Source organism: Mustela nigripes, chromosome 4, assembly GCF_022355385.1.
Source record: "Mustela nigripes isolate SB6536 chromosome 4, MUSNIG.SB6536, whole genome shotgun sequence".
In the NCBI taxonomy this organism is placed as follows: Eukaryota; Metazoa; Chordata; class Mammalia; order Carnivora; family Mustelidae; genus Mustela; species Mustela nigripes.
In genome coordinates this window covers 175620142-175645757 of record NC_081560.1, presented here as the reverse complement: position 1 = coordinate 175645757, position 25616 = coordinate 175620142, and the positions used below count along the sequence as shown (strand labels likewise).

General features: G+C 47.3%; 1 protein-coding gene across 1 annotated transcript in view; it reads right to left on the bottom strand.

The window, feature by feature from the left end:
• Positions 1 to 6431: 6431 nt before the first annotated feature.
• CASP7 (caspase 7) overlaps positions 6432 to 25616 on the bottom strand; it is a 29706-nt gene continuing 10521 nt past the window's right edge. Inside the window, exons 3-7 of the mRNA XM_059398633.1 lie at positions 10685 to 10821; positions 10096 to 10224; positions 9156 to 9331; positions 8644 to 8773; positions 6432 to 7984 (exon numbers count right to left, since the gene is read on the bottom strand). Of these exons, the coding sequence (XP_059254616.1) occupies positions 7761 to 7984; positions 8644 to 8773; positions 9156 to 9331; positions 10096 to 10224; positions 10685 to 10821 (796 nt within the window). The 3' untranslated portion in view covers positions 6432 to 7760. The remainder of the gene's footprint in view (positions 7985 to 8643; positions 8774 to 9155; positions 9332 to 10095; positions 10225 to 10684; positions 10822 to 25616) is intronic.

The window sequence follows — 25616 nt, the reverse complement described above, 5'->3', positions numbered from 1 at the left end:
CTGTGCACTGAGTGCCCATTCCTCTCCTGAAGCTTGGGCTGGTGGCTCTGCCATTCTCTCTCCTTCCTGTGATCTCCTAGCAACTCGTCAGCTTGAGCTCCTGCCCACGTTCCTCCTCCCTTCTGTAGCGGCAGCCATTCTCCTCAGAAAGAGCCTCCTCTGGATATTAGAATCTACTTGTACTTCCTTTCCCATCCCCCACTTCCTTTCTCCTGTGGCCTAAATTATTTATAAGTTCAGGCTGTTTAAAAAACATAATCAGGGGCGCCTGGGTGGCTCAGTGGGTTAAGCCTCTGTCTTCGGCTCAGGTCATGGTCCCAGGGTCCTGGGATCGAGCCCCACATCCGGCTCCCTGCTCAGCCGGGAGCCTGCTTCCACCTCTCTCTCTGCCTGCCTCTCTGCCTGCTTGTGATCTCTCTCTGCCAAATAAATAAATAAAATCTTTAAAAAAAAAAAAAAACCCAAAACATAATCAAACATTTATCCAGTCCTTTCTGTGTGCTGGGCATGTGCTAAACACTCTGCCTTCATTCTTTCATTTACTCCTTACATGGCTCCTGGAGGTTGGTGCTATTTCCTAGGTACCTACACAGGACTCTTTCCCTTTTAAGATGGAAAAACAAGGTTTATGGAGGTGGAGAGGTTATGCCACTTGGAAGTTGCCAAAGCTAGAGTTGAACGGGGCTGTCTGACTCCAGAGCCCTGGTTCTTGACTGGCGTTCTAGGAAAACAAGGTGGGTCTCAGAGCCTTGTGGAGTTGCTAGTCAAATCTTCTAGCTTGTTCTCAAACTCCTGGCATTTGGAACCACCCCTGGATAGACCTCTTCCGTGCCATGTGGGTGGCCTGAGAGATTAAGTGTTGACAGTATAGCAATCCATAAGATGAATATACATTTTTGGAAACTTATTTTTAACCATGAGAAAAAGAAGGCTTTTGAAGAAAGACCTTGGCGGCCATTGCCAGCCAAGCAAACACTAAATCAACCCAGGGACAATGTTCTTTAAACACGTTTGCTGAGACTAAGGGGCAGATAGTTTACATGGATTCTGGGGAGCTGGCCACAAATGCAATGTGTCAGAGAGGCTTTTTTTGAGAGTTCCATATCTTTTTGGGTATAAGCTGTCCCTGTCCTTTAGCAGTCTGTAAATATTTGTGTAATTAATGTACGCTGGCAAATGTCTCAAGAGGAAAGCAGGCTTCATCAGGCTAAGCAAAATTGTAATTAGCAACACAAAAGAAAAAGGATTTGTCTCTTTCATCTCAGTGCTTAAAAACTGTCAGCATTTAATACAGCTGGAAGCTTCAGAAAGAATAATTTGCAAAAGCTGATTTTCCTAAGCTTTTAAGAGTTAGCCCTTTACCCTAGTATAAAAAACATTCACTTGAAAATTATTTTTTCCCTTCCCTACTTAACATTAATCCCGTTAATACTAATTATGAAAGGTGATGTAGACGGAATTAAACATGTTAGTTATGCTGTCAAAGGGAGTGTTTTGCATTGTGATATCCACAAAGTACCAGAGGAAGGAAAAACATGAGTGGCCCATCTTGTTTAGAAATGATTGCCTAAGTGATTGGAGAGGAAGAGGAAAGAAGTGGGCCTGCTGACACCAGCTGGGGAAGGAGGGCACCTGGCCCTATTCACTGCAAGCTGTGTGCTTTCTGTTCCTTCCTTGCAACTAGTGGGCTGCCTCACAAGTGGCCATGGCCTTGAAGGTCATGGAGAGCCTCTGAAGTTCCTGGGCCAGTGTTCTTGAGACCTGAGCACATCAGCGCCTTTGATCCTTTGCCATTCAATCTTGGGGTAAGATGGCTAGCCAGGTGTTAGTTTGTGTCCCCCTAAGATTCTTGTGTTGGAATCCTAGTTCCTAAATATGATGATATGTGAAGGTGGGGCCTTTGGGAGGTGATTAGATCATGAGGGTGGAGTCCTCATGAATGGACTCATGCCCTCATAAGAGACCTCTCAACCCCCCCAAAGCTCCTTCCCCTCTCTGCTGTATTCAAGTGAGAATACAGCAAAACGGTGACATCTATGATCCAGGAAGCTGACCCTCACCAGACATGGAATCTGCCAGTGCCTTGATGTTGGACTTCCCAACATCCAGGACTGTGAGAAACATTTGTTTGTTGCTTAAGCTGCCGACTTCATGGTGCTGTTACAGCAGCCTGAGCTGATAAGACTGTGAATAACCAAGTGTGCGAATAGTCAGTGCATTGCTGGCCCTTTGCTGGTTTTTCTCCAGCTGCTTAATTTAGGCCTCGAGCTGATCAGCAAGGCAGCCTTTTGATAGCAGTTTAACGCACCTGCATCAGAATATCCAGGCAGGTCATTAAGTGAGCAGATTCCAGGTTTCCATCCCAGGAATACTGGGTGCAGGGTTCTGCTTCATGCACAGATCCCCTGGGATCCTCAGGTAGGTACCCAGCACTTGCGAATCTCTTAAGTAAAAATGTCAGCTTCTACCCCTGACCTTAATTTTCCCTTCTGTACTGCCTCCTCTCAGCCTTTCTTGGGTGGCTAACCTGAAAGGGGATTAGATATTTCCCCCGGAAGCTCCTCCCTCGATCCTCCAGTGGAGGGACACCCCCTCATCTGCATTCTGGAGCAATGTATGCAAAGTTCCTCTGCAACCACTATTTTACTGGAGTGATTTGTTCACCTCCTCTGGGGAAAGCTCCATTTCGGGGTCATCTTTTTAGCCCCACCCCTAATCCAACCAATCCAATTTAGTTGGGACTCTCTCAGTGGTTGCTGCATTAATCCATCTTTGGCGTCATCAGAGCACTTCTGGGAGATCTCACTTGGGAGGGGCACAGACTGGAAGACACGATCAAAGACACAGTCCTCGAGGCAGAAAGAGTGAGGAGAGGGTCCAGTGGTATATCTTCCTTTCTTGCTCTTCTATAAGCTTCATGTCATTGTCCTCATTGTCATCTGTGACACCCACCTTTTTATTGAGTGTATTGTGGCAGGCATTGTGCTAACAAGCTCTTCGCATATATCATCTCATTTAACCTCCACGATGTTACTACCCTCCTTTGTAGAGGAGGAAATAGCAGGACTGCCCAAGGTCATGTCCATATTAAGTGGTCAAATGGCAGAACTAAGATTAGAACTCCAATGGGACTCAGAGCCAGATTTCAAAACACTAATGGTTAAGACACCTTTGTTAACTGTGCTGTGTTGGCTGAGATATGCTCAACCCACTTAATCCGGGACCAGCAATTTACACCAAACCTCTCAGACTGTTTATACTTCCCTCTCTTTCCCAAATTCTCCCTGAACCTCATGCCATCTACTTTGGTCAGACCATCAAAACCCAAGAAGTGGTCAGCCTTGTGTATCTATCCGTAGCTATAACACAATGTGCCCTAAATCTAAATCTTCGACATGATTTGGGTTTAAATGCTTAAAACACACTTATCAGAAACTTGCCATACATGTTTATAGTGCCTTATAAATCAAAACTCATGGCAAAGCCAACTCATCAGATCTGGCTTGTGTGTTTTTGACGGTGGGCCAAGTAATTTTTTAAAAAAGATTTTATTTATTTATTTGACAGACAAAGATCACAAGTAGGCAGAGAGGCAGCAAAGAGAGGTGGGGGAAGCAGGCTCCCCGCTGAGCAGAAAGCCTGATGTGGGGCTCGATCCCAGAACCCCAGGATCATGACCTGAGCCGAAGGCAGAGGCTTTAACCCACTGAGCCACCCAGGCGCCCTATGGGGCCAAGTAATTTTTAATGGCTGTTCATGCATTAGCCTGCAAGCTACTGGGGTTGCCATGCCCACATCAGTCCTGTGGGGGTAGCCGGGGCCTTCCAAGATCGGTGTGTTTGTGTTAATTATGAAGGAAAAAGAATAACTTGCCATCTGATCTCAAACAAAGCTCTGAGGTTTAGCAGAGGGTGATCTATGTATGTCCTGAGGGCACAGTGGCAGGGAGAAGTAAAATTCTCTTGGTGTCCCCTGGGGCTCTGAGGATGGGTGGGAAGAGCCAAGCTCTGAGGCTTCAATGCCCAGTAGCTCCTGAACCAACGAAAACATGCAAGCATTGGCTCCCATAATCCCTTTCTATCTATGCAGACAATTGAAAGGCTGCAATTCACATCTGAAGACACTTTGAGGGACGCCTGAGTGGCTCAGTCGGTTAAGTGGCTGCCTTTGGCTCAGGTCATGATCCCAAGGTGCTGGGATCAAGTCCCGCATCGGGGTCCTTGCTCAGCTAGGAGCCTGCTTCTCCCTCTGCCTGCCACTCTCCCTGCTTCTGCTTTCTCTCAGTCAAGTAAATAAATAAAATCTTAAAAAAAAAAAAAAGAAGAAGAAGAAGAAGAAGAAGACACTTTGAGAACAGAGAAGCAATCCTATTTTGTGGCTCAGAAGGCTCTTTTTTTTTTTTTTTTTTTTTAAGATTTATTTATTTATTTGACAGACAGAGATCACAAGCAGGCAGAGAGACAGGCGGAGAGAGAGAGAGGTGGAAGCGGGCTCTCTGCTCGGCGCGGCTCGATCCCAGGACCCTGGGATCATGACCTTAGCCGAAGGCAGAGGCATTAACCCACTGAGCCACCCAGGCACCCCACAGAAGGCTCATTTAAAATGCAGACGGGCATAAAACATCTACCATGTAAATCAAGGGCAACATGTCATTTCATGAGAAGATATTAAGGTTAAGAGGTGCTTAAACAGGTGTCTTCTGTGGAAGACACAGAAGACAATATACCTGTTTTTTCCCTAATTCCTTGTAGGACTATTCTGTATTAGTGGTTCCACATTCAGAAGTGCAAAGGGCGAGCAGCAATGTACAAACAAGGGAGTTTTGCCCTCCAAACTGAGCTTTTCAGACCTTAAGATGCACCTGGATCCCCCTGGGGACCTGGTTACAGGGCAGATTCGTGTTGAGCAGGTGTGGGGCGGGGCCCAAGACCCCGCATTTCTGACAAGCTCCCCGGGGATGCTGACGTCACTGTGCACACACTCACACACTCCATGCTGCAAGACTGAGTGACCTATCTACAAGACAAACTGTCAACGAACTTCTGATCTATGTGTCTTTGAAGAACTGTTAAGGATCCCATTCCTTCAGAAATTAGAGATACCTGGGCTGAAGCTCCTTGTCTCCTGGCTAATGACACGATGAACTCTTACTTGAACCTGGTGATCATTACAGCTTCTCCCTTGGCCTGATATTTGCTGGAAAGGGGCATGGAAGATGAAAGGCTAGGAGGGAGACATCTGCTCCTCCAGAGTCTAAAGGCAGTCTTTGGTTCCCAGAGCAGCTGGTGCCAAGATTTTCAGGCGATGGGCTGCAAGACTGGACAAAATAGAGGATTTGTCACGTAGGGCCTGTGCCCTTCCAGAGGACATAATCTTCCTTCTCCCAGAGGGGCCTTCCTTTCCTGGAGGTTTTAAACCACTGAACTCCAGCACTTTGAGACCTATTTTGGGCAATTCATAAACACAATAGACTTAGCTGGTTTATGGAAATTCGCTCAGAAAAAAGGCCCAGGACAGAGCTTAAAGCTAACTGTGAATGTATTAACAGTTAACACTTAAAATAGGCTAATGGCACCTTGAGAAAAAACAAAGAGAAGCCCAGATTTGAGCCCATGATGCCAGTGAGGAGAGCACAGGCCACTGGCTTCCTTGGGAGCCAAGATGAGGCTCTGTCTATTACCCCTGCAAGGGGCAGGTGGGTTGTACATAACGGGAACTAGGAATGTGTGTTCACCAGGATTGCGTTCTTATCAGAATTCTGGTTTATAGGAAGATCAGAAAGTTTAAGAATGGAGGTGTTGACTGACTATATACGAAGGAATATTCATTATTTGTGAGCTTAGTACCTATGATCACTCAGAGAATTTTTAACGGAACCCTAAACCCTGACACTTGGGATCTTTAATGAATCTTATAAGGGGAAGAACTAGAATGCTGTAATTTCTACTTTCAGTTACAATGCTCTTAAGCCCATTTATTTCTACAAGAGGTTCCTTTAGTAGGATAGTCTGATTTCCAAAGAATGGCTGGTGAATTCTGAGAACGGTGGGGAGGATGCTTGTTGATTCTTGATTCATGATCTGCACTTAAATTTTGTACATTTGGTGTATTGTAGATGGCAGGAAACCAGGGACAGATTGAATAAACTGGCCCTAAATTAGTTTTCTTATTGAAACAAGATAACTTCTACTTGCTCTGATTTTATTGCCAAATTAATAAATGGTAGCCCATGGCAAATAGCTTTCTAATTAACCCTTTATGTGAAGAATTTCAGCTTCCAAAGGGACTTATTGCTGTATTCGTGTTCCAGCTTCAAAAGAGACATGAATTATATTTTGTGTGGAGGTGAAGTCAGTGGGGTTGATTCTTACCATGTTTTTCCATTTTTCCACTGCTATAAAAAACTTTAGAAGGAAAGCAAACTGAGCAGGTTAGGAATTAAGCAACCAGATTTTAATCAATAAATATGAATATCTGTGTGTTAACCAGTTATTGGGTCAGAATAGAATTGTCAAAAATTCAAAAGGTAACCTTGAAAACAAAGTGCAAAAATCTTTGCCATAAACTTTTCCCCTACAGAGAATTAGAGGCAACAAAAAAATTTAACTCAGAATAAGGATTGGAATAACCTAAAAAATTCCAGGTAGATTTCAAAGCTAAAAAAAGATTATTTTGCACATAGTAGGCAATACGGAGATGATCTGGCAATTCCATGAATAAATCGAAGGGAGGAATTGTTGCACATCAGGGAACAGGATACTTCTATTCATCTTACGGGCCGTTCTGATATGCATTCCTTGTTCCTGCTCTGTCTCCCTAGGCTTTGCTGTGCTCTGTATTTGCAGGAAATCACATTTCCCAGGGCCCTTGCAGCTGGCTTCCAGGTAAGGCACAGAAGGAAGACTCAACGGCAGGAGAGATGAAGGCAGGGTATCTCTTCATATCTGACCCAGCTGGTCTTGCCTCATCTCAGGCCAGAGCTTTGTCTCTGCCATGGCTCCGATTCCCAATTCTTGGAGATCTCAGCTCTCACCAGGCAGCCCCCATGACCCTTCCGGCTCCTGTGGGCTACCCCAGTTTCTGGATCGAGGGGACCACACCTTTTCATAGTCCTAGGTGGTCATAGATTCCTTTTATTTGGCTTCTCTTTTACTATTTTTGTAGGTCAATTTCCTCTGTTAAATTCCTTTTATTGAAATACCTAAAACGGTTTCTGTTTTCTATCTGATACATGTTAGAATCACGAACATGCCACCCCGCGGCCCCCTATCACACCCCCGCTTTATCTGGGAAGTTTTGCCTGAGAATCTGTCCTAAGCCAGTGAAAAATCACTCAAATCACACTCAATACCCACTTTCTGCAACACAGGTGAAGACAGCCTGCTTTTTTCCAAGCACTGGAATGCTCTGGGCCAGGTGGACCCTGTCGGCCGTGTCAACACAATCATGGTGGACACAGCAAAGAGTCTGTAGAGGTTGTTTCTGTTGTATGTACTAAGTGGGACAACAAGGAGAAAGACATGAACAGAAAACGAGTCTTCAGAAGAAATGACAAAGCCATCGAATGGGTAACATTGTAAAAAATAAAAAAATCTCCAAAAACAGTAAAAATGTAATAAGACAGCACCAGAAAGTTTTCTTCCTGAATTAAAATCCTTTAGAATTTCCAGGGATAGACCATTAAAAAAAAAAAGAAAAGACTCATCAACAAATGATCCATAGCTTTTCCGCTTGAATGCATCCCTGAAATGGTTATTTTTTCAGAAGTAGAGTTCCTTGGTGAGCATGGAGACCACACACGGGATCTGCTTCTTCTCATGGAAGTGGGGGTCATCAGACTGGGACTCGAAGTGCCTGGCCACCCTGTTGTTCACCCTGGTGAGGATATGCAAGATCTCCAGGCTCTTGCCATGCTCGTTCAGGGTGGAGCAGAGGGCTTGTACAAACCAAGACCCACTTCCTGGGTTCCTCCATGAGTAATAGCCTTCAACAAAACAGAAAGGAGACGATCAAATCAGCTGAGCTGGCCGCTGCCCCACTACTCTTCTCTGCATGCAAGTTCCCCGTGAGAATTATGCTGTGTGCGTGGAGAGCAAACATCTTGGGTTTAGAAGGCTGCATGAAAATGCCCAGCGTAAGTGTTCTTGCACAGATAAATATGAAACCCCTAAGTGTGCAGGAGACAAATGGGCACATGGAATGTTCCAAAGGAAATGCTCGAGAAGCACTCTGGAACTCCTCCCTGCCCTTGGCGCTGGGGGGTGTCGGGGGTGGAGAGCTACTTTCTAATCCAAGCCTCAAGAGAGGAATTTGCAGCAGAGAAGAGTCACAGAGATGTGAGGTTGCTGGCTTTGAAGCAGGAGGCAGGGGACAAGTTGTCAGGGAATTCTAACATGCTGGAAAAGGCACAGATGTGGATATCCCCCCTAGAGCCTCCAGAATATTCCTTCTGGGATTCTCGTCACTCTGCCAACCCATTTGCAATTCTGGCCTTCAGAACTGTAAGATAATAGGCTTGTAAGGTCTGAAGCCACTGTGTTTCGGGTAATTTATCACTGCAGCAACAGGAAACCCATACAGCCGCCACCCTCCATTCTGATGGTGGAGTGCCCCTGCCTAGTTCACAGGGAATGGACCTGATACCTGGAACTGTAGAATAGGCGAAGAGGAAGTCGGCTTCAACTGGGATCTTATATCGAGGATTGGCATCTGTGTCATTGATCGGCCCCGAGTCGGCCTGGACCCCATCATCGAGCTCTGTCCCCCGGCAAGCCTAAGTACCAAAGCAGAGATCACTTCCTGGAGTCAGGAATAGGGACATTTGAGCTCTTCATGGCTGCGTCCCGGTGCCTAGGGATCCACTCGGTGTGCCCTAGTGGCTCAATAAACATTCGATACAGAAATACACAATGAATAAAGCTTGTGTCAAATTAGCAAGCAAAGCAAATGAAAATATCGCAGTGTCTTAAAGAAACCCTCACAAGCCCTGATCTGATGCAAACAGAGGTGCCAAGCACAGCAGGGTAGAGAAATGAATCCTAGATTTGCAAATCTCAACTGAAACAGCGCATATATCTGTAAAAGTGCTAGAACCCGTCACTCTGTCATCACCATCTTTTCCTCTTTTAACGGCACCGGCTTTGAAAAGGGATTACCTGAATGAAGAAGAGTTTGGGTTTCTCTAGAAGGCTTCTGCATCTGTCCCCCCTAAAATGGGCCGTCAAGTCCTTTATTGCTGTCACGCCATCTGTCCCATAAATTAAATTCTCCTCTCCGTGGCTTAGCAAGATGCAGGCGAAGCAAGCAGAATTTCTGTGGTCCTCTTCAGAGGCTGCGAGCAAGCAGTTTGAGGATGGAAAGATTAAGATGTAAGTCCTTAGTGGGACCTCCAAAGGGTTCTCCCTCCCAGCCTGGCAGGGGCCACCGACTGTCAGACAGGTGTGCAGGGGAAGAAGCACCTCTCTGGAGGGAAGGAAGCCCAGCGGAACGAAGTTAGAGACAGGGAGAGTTTTAGAATTCTCACACGGTCTGAAACCTAGAGGGGACTGCCTCTTGAGGTGTGCCCCGCTGTGTGGGAGGGGTTCAGGCGTCTGCTGGGAGGCAGCATGGGGGCAGTGGGGTGCTGAATGGGCACAGCCCTCGTCTCTGTTAGGTCTGCGACACCGGGCAAGTGACGCTGCCATTTTGTGCCTTAGTTCCCATCTCTGCAAAGTCTGTTTAAAACATAAACATCTGAAATATAGGGAGATGATTAATCTCTCCCTGCCACCAGGGAAAAGCAGACACTTTCACTCCATTCTGGACAGAAAGATACTGACTTGTTCCTTCCCTATGAATTAGCTTTTGGAAATCGAGACTGTTCTATAGATACCAAATGTATCCCTTGCTGTCCTACTTGCGGATTTCATCTGTTTGGGGAGCGACTGCAGTTTCCTGAAAAGGTCTCAGCCTGGCCCGGAGCAGCCCAGAGGAAGGAAAGGCTCCCAGGGCTGAGATCACTGTGTGCCAAGCTGCCCTCCCGAGACCCCTGGCAGGCTGCCCCTTTCCCGGACAGGGAGGAGGCGGGCGGGGAGCGGGGAGGAGGCAGGCACGCACCTTGCTTCAGCAGGTCCTGCATCTTCGCACAAGAACAGTCATTATGGACGACCACATCAAAACCCAGGTTTCTGAAGCACTTGAACAGAGCCTCGGCATCTTTGTCTGTTCCATTGCGGACGCCCATTCCTGTGGGGACGAAGGCCACGGTGAGCGATCCCCGGCTGAGAGCGGCCTGCCAGCCACCTCCCGTCCCGGTGCTCAGCACCAGCCTCTTGGGCTCTGGTGTCCATGCTCCCAGGGTCATAGTTTAAATGTGCAACTGCGATAAGAATCCAACTCCAAGGAGAAGGTCATTCAGCCTGAGCACGGAAGGTGTGCCTTTCATGGCAACTCTCTGCCTCAGTCAAAACCAACAACAGCCCTGGATTCTTAGCCCTTCGGTCCAAGTCCCACATCAGCTAATGCATGTGGTGGGACCTCAGACTCGAAGTTCCCGATGTCCCTCATGCCTTCTTCCTGGACATGTAAGTAGCATCAGTGACATACCCCCCCCCCCCGGCACGTCCCTTCTCTACGCATAGTCTGATACAAGCTGAGGATGACAGAAGGGGATGGGAGAGGCCAGTTCGGGGTCCTCAGCACTGACCTGTCCTTTTGTCGAAGTTCTTGTTGTTTATGATGATGCACTTGCCCACCTTCTCGAAATTCATGTTATACTGGTATGTAGGCACTCGCTCCTGGGCTGTCTTGATTGATTTCCCCGGGTCATTTTTCTTCTTCTTACTGGGGAAACAGAAAGCCAGTCAGGGGCTGTGGGAGATGTGGGGACAGGAATGGCCTCCTGACTCTACGGTGAGCATGGAAGGGGCGCCCAGGAGAGCCGGAACCTCTGTAAGAACAGGCGCAAGGGGGCAGTCGGCTCCGTTTAAAAAATCGTATTTAAAATGAACAGGATCTCCTGCTCTGTTTCGTCAGCTGTCGCAGAGAGGAAAGCTAAAGCAGCAGCGCGAGGAGCTGCGCTGACACGCCCATCGGCACAGCGACAGGGCACCGGTGACCCCGAGAACGGCACCTGCCACCCTCCCGCGTAGCTGCTGGGAACCGACGTTGTACTTCCATTGGGGAAAACTGGCAGAATCGACCCCAACTGAGTTGAAACACATCCTAGGACAGAGCAACTCCAGTCCTGGGAATACACCCTAGAGTGGAGCAAACGCGTTTGCAGAAAGGACACAAGTACGCATGCGCCCAGCGGGGCGGTCCAGCAAGGACCCCCCCCCCCCCCCCAGCCGCGAGGAACCCCAAACGCCCATTCCCAGTGAACAAGCCGCTGAATACGCGTGCGAGGAGAGACTGCGTGAGGAGAGTGAGCAACCACGGCACCGCGGACCCGGTCTCACAACGACACTATTGAATGAAAGAACCCACACTCAGAACACTATTACCTGCGGTTAGACACGGTGCCGTTAAAAAGGGGGAAAAAGGCGCAGCGACTTAAAAAAGAAAGTAATCCCCTTCCTATCTCCTAACAACGACTGTCCAGTTTACCAAAGTCTGGCACAGAGGCTGGAACATGCAGCATCATTGAGAGGACACAGAAAACAATGTCAAGTGTGAGTGGAAAGCAGCCGTGCTGGTCATCCATGGGAATGGAAACACCACGAGAGAAAAGATTTTTTTTTTTAATCTGTTGTGAAAAATTCCTGAATCCCCAATATCTAGAACAGTGCCTAGTATATAAGTTGTTCCATAAATTTTTTTTAATACACTACAGACCAATATCCCTTATGAGTACAGATTAATTAATTTATTTATTTATTTTTAAGAGAGAGAGAGACAGCACACAAATGGGTAGGGGAATCTTTTTTTTTTTTTTTAAGATTTTATTTATTTATTTGACAGAAAGAGCCAAAAAGCACACGTGGGGGGAATGGTAGAGGGAGAGAGAGAAGTAAGCTCCCTGCTGAGCAGGGAACCTGATGTGGGACTTGATCCCAGGACACTGGGATCATGACCTGAGCTGAAGGCAGACGGACGCTTAACCAACTGAGCCACCCACGTGCCCCAAGAAGCAGAGTATCTTAAGCAGACTCCATGCTCAGCGTGAAGCCTGATGCAGGGCTCAATCTTATGGCCTTGAGGTCATAACCTGAGCTGAAATCAAGAGCTGGATGCCCAACTGACTGAGCCAACTGGGCACCTAAAGTCAAAAATTCTTGAGAAAATATCAGCAAGCCGAATCTGGCGATCTATGAGTAGGATTACTCATCATCACCAAGTGTGACCAATTTCAGGAAATTAAAGTAGTTTAACATCCAAAAATCAATTAATGTAATCCATCACTTTAATAGACAAAGATAAAGGACAAAAATCAAATAATCAGCTCCACTGATGCAAAAAAAAAAAAAAAAGCAATTGACAAAATTCAATACTCTGTAATGATAAAAATGCTAAATAAACTAGGATTCCATTGGATCTAACTCAACCTGAAAAGGGCATCTATGAAAAACTCACAGATAATATCATCTTTAATGAGGAGACACTGAATGCTTTCCCTATAAGGTCGAAAACAAGTCAAACATGCCCACTCTGGCAGCTTCTGTTAAATACTGTATGAGAGGTTCTCATCTGGGCAGTTAGGTTAAAAAGATGTATTCTAGGAATGAATGCATCCAGTCTTGTGCCCTCATTTTACAGACATGGAAACAGGTGCACAGGACGGTAGGGGTTGTTCAAGGTCAGCCAGGCAGAGATGAGCAAAGTGAGACCCTGAGACCACCACGTGGGCCTCAGGTGATGTCAGCCTCTTGAGTCGCCCCCACACCCCAGAACATTTGTAAGAAGACTCATCCGCCACTGCCCCCAGATTCTCATCAAACGTTGGAAGGAGTAGAGTGAAAATAAAAACTCAGCTTGTTACCTGACAAAGGTGGGCCTTTCACCTTGAGTATCACTGAACCTCGCCTGTTGTAGTTTCTCAGAACCTCTGGAAGGATGTGGTCTTTGCTGCCACCCCTCCTACCCGGGTCCAGGTCACAGTGTGGCTCTGTGGGTCCAATCTCCAGAGTGCTTACTGCTGTCTCTCAACGGCAACCCCGCTCTGTCCTCCACTTCTCTAAGGCCAACTGTCTTCTGTGACATCATCTGATGTCTAAAAGAGAAACAGCCTTCACCTTCTCCAGATTTTTCCTCCCTGCCCTTGCTTCATGCTTCTTTCCCCAGGGAGGCCGCACAAATGAGCGCTGGGCTGGGACACAGGCATCTGCCCACAGGACCCTTCACAGAGCCCTGACCTCCTCTCCTGGAAAACAGAGCCTTCTGTGACCTTCGCGGAATGACGCCGTCAATTTCGTGGGCAGGAAATACTCTCGTGGAGTCCTCTCCCTCTCCTGAGCCTCCATAAAAGCTCAGTGGAGATGCATATCAGCAAAGCGAGCTTCTGCAGTGTTCAAGGACATGCCACGCACGGGGGAGCAGGATTTACTTCTGAATTCCCTGACAATGACCCATCCCAACAGTGTCCTCTGTGCATATGGAAAATTATCTGTAAGTGGTCTTTCACATGCACATAAAATCTTCAGTTTATGCCTCTGAAGGAGGTGGAAGCGGCTCCACTGTACCCATTCTATAGGTTATAATAACCTCTAACATTGGTCAGGGCTTACGAGGGACCTTGTTGAAATTCTGCCTGCATTTTCTCATTGCCTCTTGACAGGTCTTTAGCTAACTGAAGACCACTCAAAGACTAGGGCTGAGTCTAACAGTCTGGAGGTCTTTAAGAGATAAAACTCTACTTCTGCAATATGAATTATTCTAAAACAAACTGTACAACAACATCCAAGTAAGAAACTCATTGTGATTATTTTAACGCTGCTGCCATCAGCCCATCCACAATGATAAGTAAAACAAAATTGGTGAGCCTCTTTTATAAGAAAACTGGCTTGGCTGTAAGTTACAGGAAACAAAAAAGGACTCCATTTCTATTAGAATAGATTTGGGAAGTAAACTTTTTTTAAAAAAGGAATACAAAAGGGGAATAAAGATATACACCCTTTAAAGAAAATACTTTCCATGGCTACAAAAAGTACCTTAAAATTGAATCCAAAATGTGATTCTTATCCCTGGTAAACATTTCAAAAGGGAGGGAATTCCCTTACCTAGCCTGCCCCTATCTTGAACTCTCATTTTTCAAAACGATAAGTATTTGCTTCCTCTTTCTGGATTTGAGTCAGTCAATATTTATTTTTCCTTCTAACCCAAAGAGCTTTTTGCTAAGCCCAGGTCTTCCCAGACCACAGATGTGTCTTAGGGAACAATCCATTCCATCCACTCTGGCCGCTTCTGACCTCGTCTTTCTAAGAGGGACCAGCCTGGGGAAAACACTGTCTGTAGCTTAACTCTGGGGAAGCAACGCCTGTGACCAGTTTAAAGCACATAACTGGAGAGACAAACAAAAGGAAGAAATGATGATCAAGATGCAGAAAGCACCAGGAAAAAAAAAAAAAGTGGACCAGAGTCCACGACATAAAAGATACATTCTTCCAGCATCAGAGTCCAAGTCTGCCGCCTACTACTAGTTGCAAGGCTTTTGAGCACCCTCTCCTGGGGATTAGGGCCCTTTCTGTTCCACTTTCCCTTCAAGACCCCACGAGAGCCGTGGCTTCACTTCCATTCTGCTAATTCTGGCTGCAACGCTGCTGCAGAGAAAGAAGTATTGCCTCCCATTTAGGATGAGAAATGAGTTCCGAGAGGCAACTGTTTTAGGGCAGCTGCTGGTGGCTGCTTCTGCATGCACCTGGGGCAGTGGTCTGCCTTGAGTATTTCTCTTGTGTGTGACACCTCACGCTACCTGGAAACACGTGGGACTGGCGAGTCTTCTCCCTTTCCCCCCACCGCTCTTACTTCCAATCGTCAACCTTAAGAGCATGCCTCAGTTAAAAGACCTGGAGGGCAGACAGGACTTTGTCCAGCAGGCCACTCCCATCAGGACCTGAAGGACAGGTGGAAAGATCTAGTTCAGCCTCTGCTTCCTGGTTGAACCATGCGGGGGAGGGTCTTTAGTCCGAATAACACAGCCCTGCAAGAAAGCACAAGGAAGTTCCGTGTGTCCTGAGGTGGGATGATTTCCAGAACGCAAACGAAGCATGAAAGAAAACAGAGGGGCAGAACAATGAGAATAGTATACTACCCTTTGGGGAAAAAAAACGAGGGGAAAATACCGTATCTTTATGTTCGCTTATATTTGCATAAAGACTCTTGAAGGGTCACATAATGGATAAACCCATTAATTCCAGGGCTGGACGGCTGGTCTTTGAAACCTGGTTCTACCACGTAGCTGAGTGATCACGGGCAAGTTACTTAACCTCTCTAGGCTTTGCTTCCTCCTTTGTAAAAAGGGTAAAATTATATCATCTGCTTCACAGCCTGTGAACAAGTTGATATTCACAAAGCATTTAGGACGGTGTGCGGCCAGCAGTCGACAGGGCACAAATGTTATTGTTATTACTAATGGTATTTGTTGTATAGAATAACGAGTGGTCGCCCGTGTGATGGGGGCCAGAGGCGAGGACAGCAGGAAGGAGGAAGAACGTGACCGTATCTCTTTTTTAGTACATGTGAATCACTTATTGAAAAGGTTAAAATACAGATTATTTAGTAGTTAAAAATCACCTGCTGCAAATGGATTTCATTTTCTGGCCTATTTTGAAGATTACTGGATTCTTACTTTTTTGTGCTACTCGTTCCAAGGGCTCCTAAGAGACCCCGTGATTCTGTGTTTCACTGTGATTTCACATGTGACTTTATTCTCCAGTCTTCTGAGCTTTCTCCTCTTCTGTGTCAGTAACAACGGTGTTGTTAAATACAGTCACAGTAAGTACCACTTTGGAAGGCTCACTGCCTTGTACACATGACCCCGTAGGTCTTTCCAACAACTCTGTAGGGTACTGGCCCCATCCCATAGGAAAAGATGACACGAGCTTGTCTGAGAACACAATGCCAGACTTGGGTGAAAGCCCAAACTCAGTCACAGGTCCAAAACCAACTCCCCTATTCCAGCATTTCTTGCCTCTGTTAACGATCCAGATTCCAGGACCTTGTCCTAGACTTAGAGAATCAGAGCGTCCTAGAGATGCCCACACCCTCTGACGTGTGAGGGCCTCAGCACTAGCCTGTCTTCCTACCACTTGGGCCCTTTTTAAAAAAAAGATTTTATTTATTTATTTGAGAAAGAGAGAGAGAGCGTGAGCACGTGGTGGGGAGGGGAGGGGCAGAGGGAGAAGGAGAAGCAGACTTCCTGCTGAGCAGGGTGCCTGATGTGGGGTTCATCCCAGGACCCCGAGATCATGACCCAAGCCAAAGGCAGACACTTAACCGACTGAACCACCCAGGTGCTTCTGCATGGGCCCTCTTGACTCTGACATTTCACTGCTGAGCCCCATGCTGGGCAGAAGAGTCAGGGGCCCTCTCCTGTCAAAGGCCACTTCCCATGTGGAGACAGCCTTCAGGACCCTTGGTTCGTGGCCAGAAGGTCGAACCAGGTACACCTTGGGAAGCACGGCCTGTGCATGGTGCCCCGTCGGCAGCAGCAAGACTGTCTGCAGGGTCCTGTGTGTGATTTACAATTTCCTGCAAGGTCTCCTAGGGGTGCCAGGCAAACAGAATAGGGGCGTGGGCTGCAATTACTTGAACACCACAACCGAAATGCTCCCAGGAAATGCCACCCCTCTTCTGCCTCATTTGCCCAGTGTCTGGAGAGTCCTCTGGATGGCCTTGGTGGCACAGTAACTGAGAGTCCAGGGCAGGAAGCTTTGCAATCCCCGAGCCAGCAACTCATGAAGAGTTACTGTCTGTTTGGAAATCAATTGCTGGAGCCAAGCAGATCCTCAGATAAACAACTGCTGTTGGACAGGGGCAAAGGCCTCTGGGGCTCCAAAGAGATTGTGGTCATTAATTAGCCATTGCAGAAAGATGCCAACAGTCCACAGCACGGCAGGCTCTCCTGGGGCTGGGGAACGAGAAGGACACTAAGAAGCTTTCAGGGATTCCAGATGAGCCATTTCTTTAGCTGGTGATCCTCCCCCAGAGATAAGATCTTCTAAAAGTGGCCATTTTCCCTGCCCTGAGTTCAGAGGACTTTTCTGCGGAAGATCAGGGAACACGCGTGCATGGCTATGGCACAGTCCCCAAAAGGGAGGGTGCGTGGAGCTGCTTCCAGGACTAGATCGATGGAAGCGAGCCCTTCCCCTGAATCTGACCAACGGTGCAAACGGATCAGGAACCCCTTCCCATTTCCCTACGTCACCAGCAACAAGGATTGTTAATGTCTGTGTGATGCTTTATGTTTTACAGAGCCTGTTCAAAATCATTATCCCACTCATCCTGCAAAGGACAGATGAGAGACGTGCAAAGACACAGCAAATTAAAGCTGGCCATGGTATTTTTTTAAGTCAGATTCTAATATTTCTGGTTCTACCTGCTCTCCACCCCCTCACCCCTTCTCCTCTGTCTCTGCTAATTCTCTGCTGATAAACCCAGCTTTTATCTTGAACTTTTTCACTTTCTGAAGACTTTGGCCAAGATTACCATGCTGAGAAGAAACACAGGATTCTTGTTTTGAAACCTGCTATTAATTGCAAGGCTCATGATAAACCAGAAGAGTGAATTAGAAGATCCAAATCCTCTTAAAAGATCCTGTGTTTCACAACTGGCTACAGATTTAAAAAAATAAATCTGGCTGTGAAATCACTGTTCTTAGGGCCAGAGAAGCAAGACTGCACTAACCAGGACAGGCTGGCTGAAGGACTTCGCAAGTGTTTGTAAGTGTGCACTAAAATGCAATAGGAAGTTCATGTACAGCCATGCTTCCTAACCATCTTTCTCGTTTCTCTGTGCTGCCTCTCCTTACCAGTATGAGCAAGGACCGTTCTCTTCTCTTCCCAAACATGTTCAGATTAGCTCAAATATCTGCTAGGAACAAAGATCAAGACAACATTGATTCTCAGAAAGAAACTAGATGACCCTCACTTCTTAGGTTAGAGACCCATTATTTTGGAACCTCAAATTCCACAGTGCAAGGCCAACTCAACAAAGTCAGGAGGCAAAAAATTACAACCAAGCTCTGATGGTTGTTTATATAAAGAGACGTCCTTGAAGAGCCTACAGCAACTTGTATCAGAAAACATTACAGGATATAAATACTCTGCCTCCTTTACGAAGAAGTAAAAAACCTCAGAAAGTGCACAATGAATTTTTACAATCCAGTCTGGGTGTGAATGTAATTTTCCCCATCACCGAGTGGATAAATACAGGTTTTATCCTCTTAACAGATCCCCTAGGCTGCTCGAGATGTGAATTATACCTTTCTATATTTGGAAGGGGATAGAAACATGCAAACCTGCTACTGTTTATTTTCTAAAGCGTCTCCATGAATAGGATCCCCAGAAGCTCTATCTGTTTGCAGACATTCATCAGCAGGAAAGTAAACACACCACCAGGCACACATTTCCCCAGGGCTGTTTCATTCGGAACTAGAGCTCTGGTTTTCGTAGCTGCTTTGTCTAAATATTTTTGGGATGATTCATTCATGGTTTCAACATCTGAACGGCGGGTATCCCCGACACTCCTGACATACCAAGGCACACAGCAAGGCAGAGAGGAAAGGTAAGAGTGAAGGTCGTACCTCGTATCTCCATCCGGAAGCACCCCCCTGTGCATCAGAACTAGGCTTCGTCCGGCAACTATGGGCAGTGAGTTTCCTTCTTCTCTGTAATAATAAAAACTCAACATGCTCGGGGCTCAGCGGGGGACAGCAGACTGGCACAGCCCGCCCAGCCCTGAAGGCCCGTGACTGAATCAGCAGTGAACTACAGGCTGGAGTTTTCCATGGGACCATTCACACTGGGGCTGGGAAAGTCACACTGGCCTCCGGCTTCTCTGCTGACCGGCAGAAATGCCCAGGCCCACACTGATGCATGCTCCCCGCTCTGGGACAGCTCCCTAGAGAAAAAGTGACTTTCTAGGAGCGTGAGATCCGAAGGGTGGGGGGACCCCCAAACGTCCACAAAGATACAACCAGCAGCACCATTTGTAAGAGTGAAAACATGGAAAGAGGGGAACGGCTAAGCCAGAGACTGTCAGTAGAGTAACACGCCACACAGCTTGTTAAAGTGATGAGCTTGCAAAGGCGGGTGAACCCATGCAAAGTGCCCATCCACAAAAGGGGGCAGAACGGCACACACAGAAATGGCAAAGTATGTGAAATTATATGCAAGTAAATGAACAAAAATAGGAGGTGACTCTGTGACGAATAGGAGTTCAAATTCTTTAGGCTATTTTCGTCCTTATAAAAGTACTCAAGGTATTAACACAAATACTAAAACAAAAGGCTACAGAGGCAGGCCAAAACACCTTAATTTTCAAATAAGGCAGATAAACCTTTTTCAATCGTCTTGAATAAAGGGAGTGATCCAGGAGTTCCTACCCCTTTCCTATCTCACCCCTCCAAACGCAATGAGGAAAATGTGAACACATGGAAATGAAACAAATGGTTTAACGATGCTCTCCGCAACTTCCTGGTTCAAAGTCACGGCCAGGGGAAGGTGTGGAGCTCAGCACCTGCTACCCCTCGGCAAACTGAAACATTTGCCATCCTCAGGTCTGTGAACAAAGGGAAAAGCATCTCTGTACATCCTTTTCTGAAACTCAAATTTGCAAGCATACACCTACTTTGGGAAACAAAGTTGGTTTAAAATAGGCTGGAGAGAAAAACAGTTCTTCCCCCAAACTTATCCACGTGCACGCTTCCCTCCTCCCCACAAACAAGGAAGCACCGAGACCTCTGACAATAAAAATTAATAAAGGGGCACCCGGGTGGCTTCGTTGGTTAAGTGACCGACTCTTGATTTCGGCTCAGGTCATGATCTCACAGTGGTAGGATCGAGCCCCACCTCGGGCTCTGTGCTAGGGCTCTCTCTCCCTCTCTCTCTGCCCCGCCACCCCCTGCTCAGGCATGCTCTCGCTCTCTCTACTACAGAAAAAAGAAAAAAAAATTGATAAAAGACTGAAAAAAAAAAAATCAGCCGGGGGGGGGGGTGCGGATCAAGGACAGGATTCCCTTTTAAGAGCCTGAAACTCATGTCTGTATTATGGCTACAGGCTCCAGAACTTAGAGTGGCTAACAGGACCCACCTGCGCTCTGACAGGCTCATTGCATTTATCCTTTCTGCCTTCAGAGGAACGGCAGACTCTCTGGCACAGAAGCGTGCCAGACAGAACAACCTGAGCTCTCCAGCGAGCTTGGGGTTTGAACATGCAAGGCCTCGCTGTGCCTCTATTACTTGTGACCACCTGTGCCCCAGAGAAACAAGAGGCTTTGGTTTCATAGTACTCCTTCCTTCCTCCCCACCTTCCTTTCTTAACAACTTTAATTATTTATTTTAGATGGGGGCAGGGGCCAGAGGGAGAGGCAGAGAGAATCTCAAGCAGACTTCTTGCTGAGCTTGGAGCCCGACAGGGGGCTCGATCTCATGACCCTGAGATCATGACCTGAGTGGAAACCAAGAGTTGGATGCTCAACCTACTGAGCCACCCAGGCGCTCCTTATAGTACTTCTCTATAACTAGACTTGCTTCTAGAATAGTGATTTTTTAAAGTTTTTTTTTTTTTTTTTTATAATTTTATATGTCAGAGAGAGAGTGTGAGTGAGCACAAGCAGGGGGAGCAGCAGGCAGAGGGGGAAGCAGGAGCTGGATGCGAGATTCGGTCCCAGGACCCTGAGATCATGACCTGAGCCGAAGGCAGCCGCTTAACAGACAGAGCCACCCAGGTGTCCCAAGAAGAGTGTTTTAACGTTTTCATTACTATGAAAACCTGATCATTGACTCGCCTTGTTTTCTTTTAACCCTCCAGCTCACTTCTCCCTTCTAGGAGAGCAATGACCTAAAACAACTGGCATGTGTGGAGCTTCAAAGTCTCTAGACTCCGAGACCCTGTTTCAGAAGCGTGGCTCTCTGCTCCTGTAACGGGACTTGGCCCTCTTTATCAGAAAACCCATCGCCAGCCCTGCTGGAACGCGTCCATCCCTCGGCTGAAGTGAGGCAGAAAGGGAGCAAGTTCAATGAAGAATTAAATCTGCTGACCCACTTGGGCAGGAGAGAAAACCCGCGCTGCGGGGGGATTAATGTGGCTGGAAAGCTCCGTACCACCACGGTCAGGACTGGCGCTTGAAATAAGGGGCGGAGGACTGGACCCCAAGTTAGAGCTGGGTGTCGGGTCCGGGCTTGCTGGGTGACCGTGGGTAAAGAGAGCACTTGACCTCCCTGGTCTTAACTTTCCTTGACCATTAGAGGAGGAAGAATTGGGAGACTTCCCATTTTCTGGAGTCTTCCAGTGTTAACCTTACAATGGGAGGATTCCTCCCCCTCGGGAAGGATGTTGGTTTCTTCTCCTCATCACTCCGTTCAGCAAACTGAGTTACTTTATTCAAACCTCACAGAAAATCCCATGGGCGGGTATTCATATCCCCATTATGCAGAGGACAAAACTGAGGCTCAGAAAAGTCAAAGGACTTGCTAGTCCCTCAACAAGTGATTGGGAGACCAGGACTAGAACCTGGGAACCGGGGATGTCTGCCTCCAGACCACCCCTGCGGTGTCATCACCCCTTCAAACACAGCACTGAACCCTGAGTACTGTTTACATACACATTTGGGAGACAGGCATCTGGTATTCTATCACCTAGAATTCAAATATTTCTTTTATGGAAAAGCCAACTCCTTGGGTTATATTTTAACATTCCTTTTTTTTTTTTTTTTTTGGGGGGGGGGGGGGGGGGGGGGGGGGGGGTGGGGGTGGCCAGACAGACCTGGCTCTCTTTGACTCAATGGGTGTGATCGAAAGAGCTTTTGCTTCATTTGTAACATACTCTTTGGAATGAGCTAACGGTCTGCTATCTTTGTCTTTTCCTCTAATTCCAAAGCATCACTTCTCCTGAAACACCCCCTTCACCTCCAAATGAAAAGATAGGCCACCTGGATCTTTCTCATAATTATACAAAGAACACATATTTTCACGGGGATCTGTTTACACATAACACTTAGCTGGTGGAGAAACCTGAGTGGCAATGGAGGAGAAAGAATTAGAAGCCAGTGGCCGTGACTAAATACACCAGAGAAGCACAAAGGCCGGAGCACAGAGGTGACACCAAGCGGAACACCAAGCGTGGCACCTCTGAACAAGTGCCTCAAAGACTGGGAGTTTATCAAGTTTTAAAAATGAGGCTTTTCTCCTGCCCCCTTGGCTCGGGAATTAGAAGGATAAACAACCACGCACCCCCTGCAGGGAGGCAGAAGTTTCCAGCAAGATCCCGGGGAAATTTGAGGGTGTGAAATGTTTGCTACTTTGCCTTTTATTTCCTTTAGCAGGGAGGGGAAAGGAGCCTCTGATTTCACAGCTCAAGTGTGCCCCAGGGAGGACCTGCAGGAAGATGCCGGGCGGGGAGGTCTTGTACCTACAGTGGTGCCTCCAGGACCCAACTCATCCTGTCCAGGGGCCTCTGCGCACGTTCCCGTGCTTTAAGGCCCAGCCTATCTTCACTTTCACGGTGGCTTGGCCCTGACAGGCAGGCTCCTCCTGTCCTCTGATAACCCCATTTCCAACTCCTCCGGCCCTCCCTGCCCCTGCCTCCACAGTTCCCAGTACACTACCATTCAGCAATTAGCTCTTTGAACTCGTTTCCGGAGCCATGCCTAGGCATTCAATAAGAACCCGAGTTCACATCCAGGGCAGGGACAAGGCTGTGACCTTGGTTGGTGGGTACCCCTGGGCCGGGTGCTCGGGTTTCCTTTACCTTTAACTTCAAGAGGAAACCCCCTTCACCTGCACAGATGATTCTAGAACTTGTTCCAGAAACTGTGGTTCATAACGAATGCTGACGATGCACGTACTGATTTCTTCGAAGTCTTTTCTGTTTACAAGTCCAAAAACTTGGACTCATTTTAAATAAGTATCTCGAATATTTTTCCTTTGTGGTTTCCTGTGTTTTCCAAATGTTCTTCAATAATCAGGAAATCAGAAAACATTTTAATAAGATTTTTTTTTTTAAGTAGAGTTAAAGAACAGCCGGGTATACCCAGGGCCCATGGAACGGAACTAAAACGATGCTGTGATGCCACCTAGTGACACTGAAGAGACAAAGCCAAGGTAAGTCAGAGCTTGGAACCACCTGGGGCCCGTGAGTCCTCCCTGGCATTGGGGGGTGGGGAGGAAGGGGACTTCTTTTTTGTTTCCCCAAATCCTTACAGTCGGAAGGGGAAGGCAGGTGTCCTGAATTAGAAATGGGCAGGGGGCACCACTGACCCCACACACTGCCTTACCAGATAGAATTCTGACACCTTGGAGAAAGGAGCTGGGGACAGGGTGGGCGGGGGGGGGGGTGCCCCCTATTGGGGGCACGGAGAACCGGAAGCAGCCCCAATGCTCACACCCTGGCAGATTCACTCTGCTGTCTTCATGTTGCACCCCATGAATTAAATTCAGCAGAATTTAGAATCTCAAGACACAGAGCTGAAGGCACAGGGTGTCGACCCTGTCGACAAGCCAGGTATGCCCATGGACACCCACCCTTCATGGCCAATCACATTGTTCTCAGTCTCGCCCCATCTCAGGCCAAGTCACTGGCACCACCCAAATCTTGTCACACGCTCTCGGGCAGCAAAGCCAAGGCAGCAGGAATGTTCAGGGAAGCGATGAAAGGTGGCAAACGCTGGTGCCCTTCTGTCATTAGGACAATAGAAATAGGGATTTCATCACCCTTTCTCTAGCCGGAGGACTCAGAGGTCACCAGATGACTCCAGTCTTCCGTGGAGTTCAGGGGCCACTTTTCTCAGCATCTCTCCCCTCTTCGGCCCTTCCTCCTTTTAGTCACAAAGTCCCGTCGCTTCTACCTCCTGCCACCTCTGGGGTCCAGCTGCTCCGCTCTACCTGCCACATTCCACTGGCAACAGCTCCCTCTTCAGGACCTGCCCTGCACTGCAGCTTAACCCACTGAGCCACCCAGGCACCCCTGAGTCAATCTACTTCTTAAACTCTTTCATAATTTCCTTGTTCTTAGGATCGATGCCAAATCTTTAATGTGACTTACAGACAAGCCCTTCTAAACTCTGGCCCCTGCCTATTGCTCCGGTCTCCTCTTCTGGGGTACCTGCACACCCCACATTCCTGCCAGCATGCGTCGCCCTGACCTCACACACCTACACCCCCCTTCACCACCCTCTTGCCCCCATCAAGTCTCAGCACACATCATGTCTCCCGGGGAAGCTTCTTTCACAAGACCTTTTCAATTTTACGCCCCAGCACCCTGCTCTGCTCTGCCCTGCCGACCACCACCCTGCCTTGGTTACCTGTTGTGTGCCTGCCTTCCCAGCAGGAACGTGAGTGTCTGGGCTGGGATCATGTGGGTCTTGTTGACCTTGTTTCCAGCGTAGCTCTGGGCCAAACACAGAGCCTGATATGTTAAGGCAGCAGCTGAGAAGGCAGCAGCAGGCGAGTGCAGGTTCAACTTCACTAATCGACTGTGGGACTTGGGACAAGGGGCTTAACTTCTCACTGTTGCTCCATAAATATTTAATGAATGACTGAAAAAATGAATTAGTGACCCAAAATAGCACCTGACATGGTTAATTTTATTCATTTATTTAAATACTTCACTTATTTATTCGAGAGAGAAAGAGAGAGAGGGAAGGAGAAGCAGGTTCCCTGATCAGCAGGGAGCCCAATGATGTCGATGATGTCGGGGCTCCATCCCAGGACCCTTCCAAAGACCCTAGGATCATGACCTGAGCTGAAGCCAGACTCTTAACCGATTGAGCCACTCAGGCACCCCTGATATGGTTAGTTTTAAAGGCACATGAAAGAACCTTCCATCTTAAGTTAAAAAACAAATGAAAGGAAAAGCCTACATTTTAAGGGTTCATCACAAATTCTGGAAGAAGTTTATTTGAATTGACTGCCTCCTTGGCAGGTGGCCTGTGCATCACATAATGCAGGATTTGAGTTCGATGCCCGGCGAAGGCAGAGAAAATAAGCAACTAACAATTCACAGCCTGGAAGAGTGAGACATTAAATTGCCATTTACCCTAGCAAAGTATTGTTTGATAATTCAATAGTCATGTCTTGTAATCCATACAACGAATATAAACAGCTTCCAAATCCCTAACATGACTTACAGACAAGCCCTTTTAAAATCTGGCCCCTGCCCGTTTAATTTAATTCAAATATTTAATTGGAAAATGGAATACAATTCAAGTATTTTGCAAGGATAATTACTGTTTATTTTGATAACATGAAGCTTGAGGTCAACGTCAGCCATGCTATTAAAGAAAAAAGGTACAGGGGCACCTGGGTGGCTCAGTGGGTTAAGCCGCTGCCTTCGGCTCAGGTCATGATCCCAGGGTCCTGGGATCGAGTCCCACATCGGGCTCTCTGCTCAGCGGGGAGCCTGCTTCCCTCTCTCTTTCTCTGCCTGCCTCTCTGTCTACTTGTGATCTCTATCTGTCAGATAAATAAATAAAATCTTAAAAA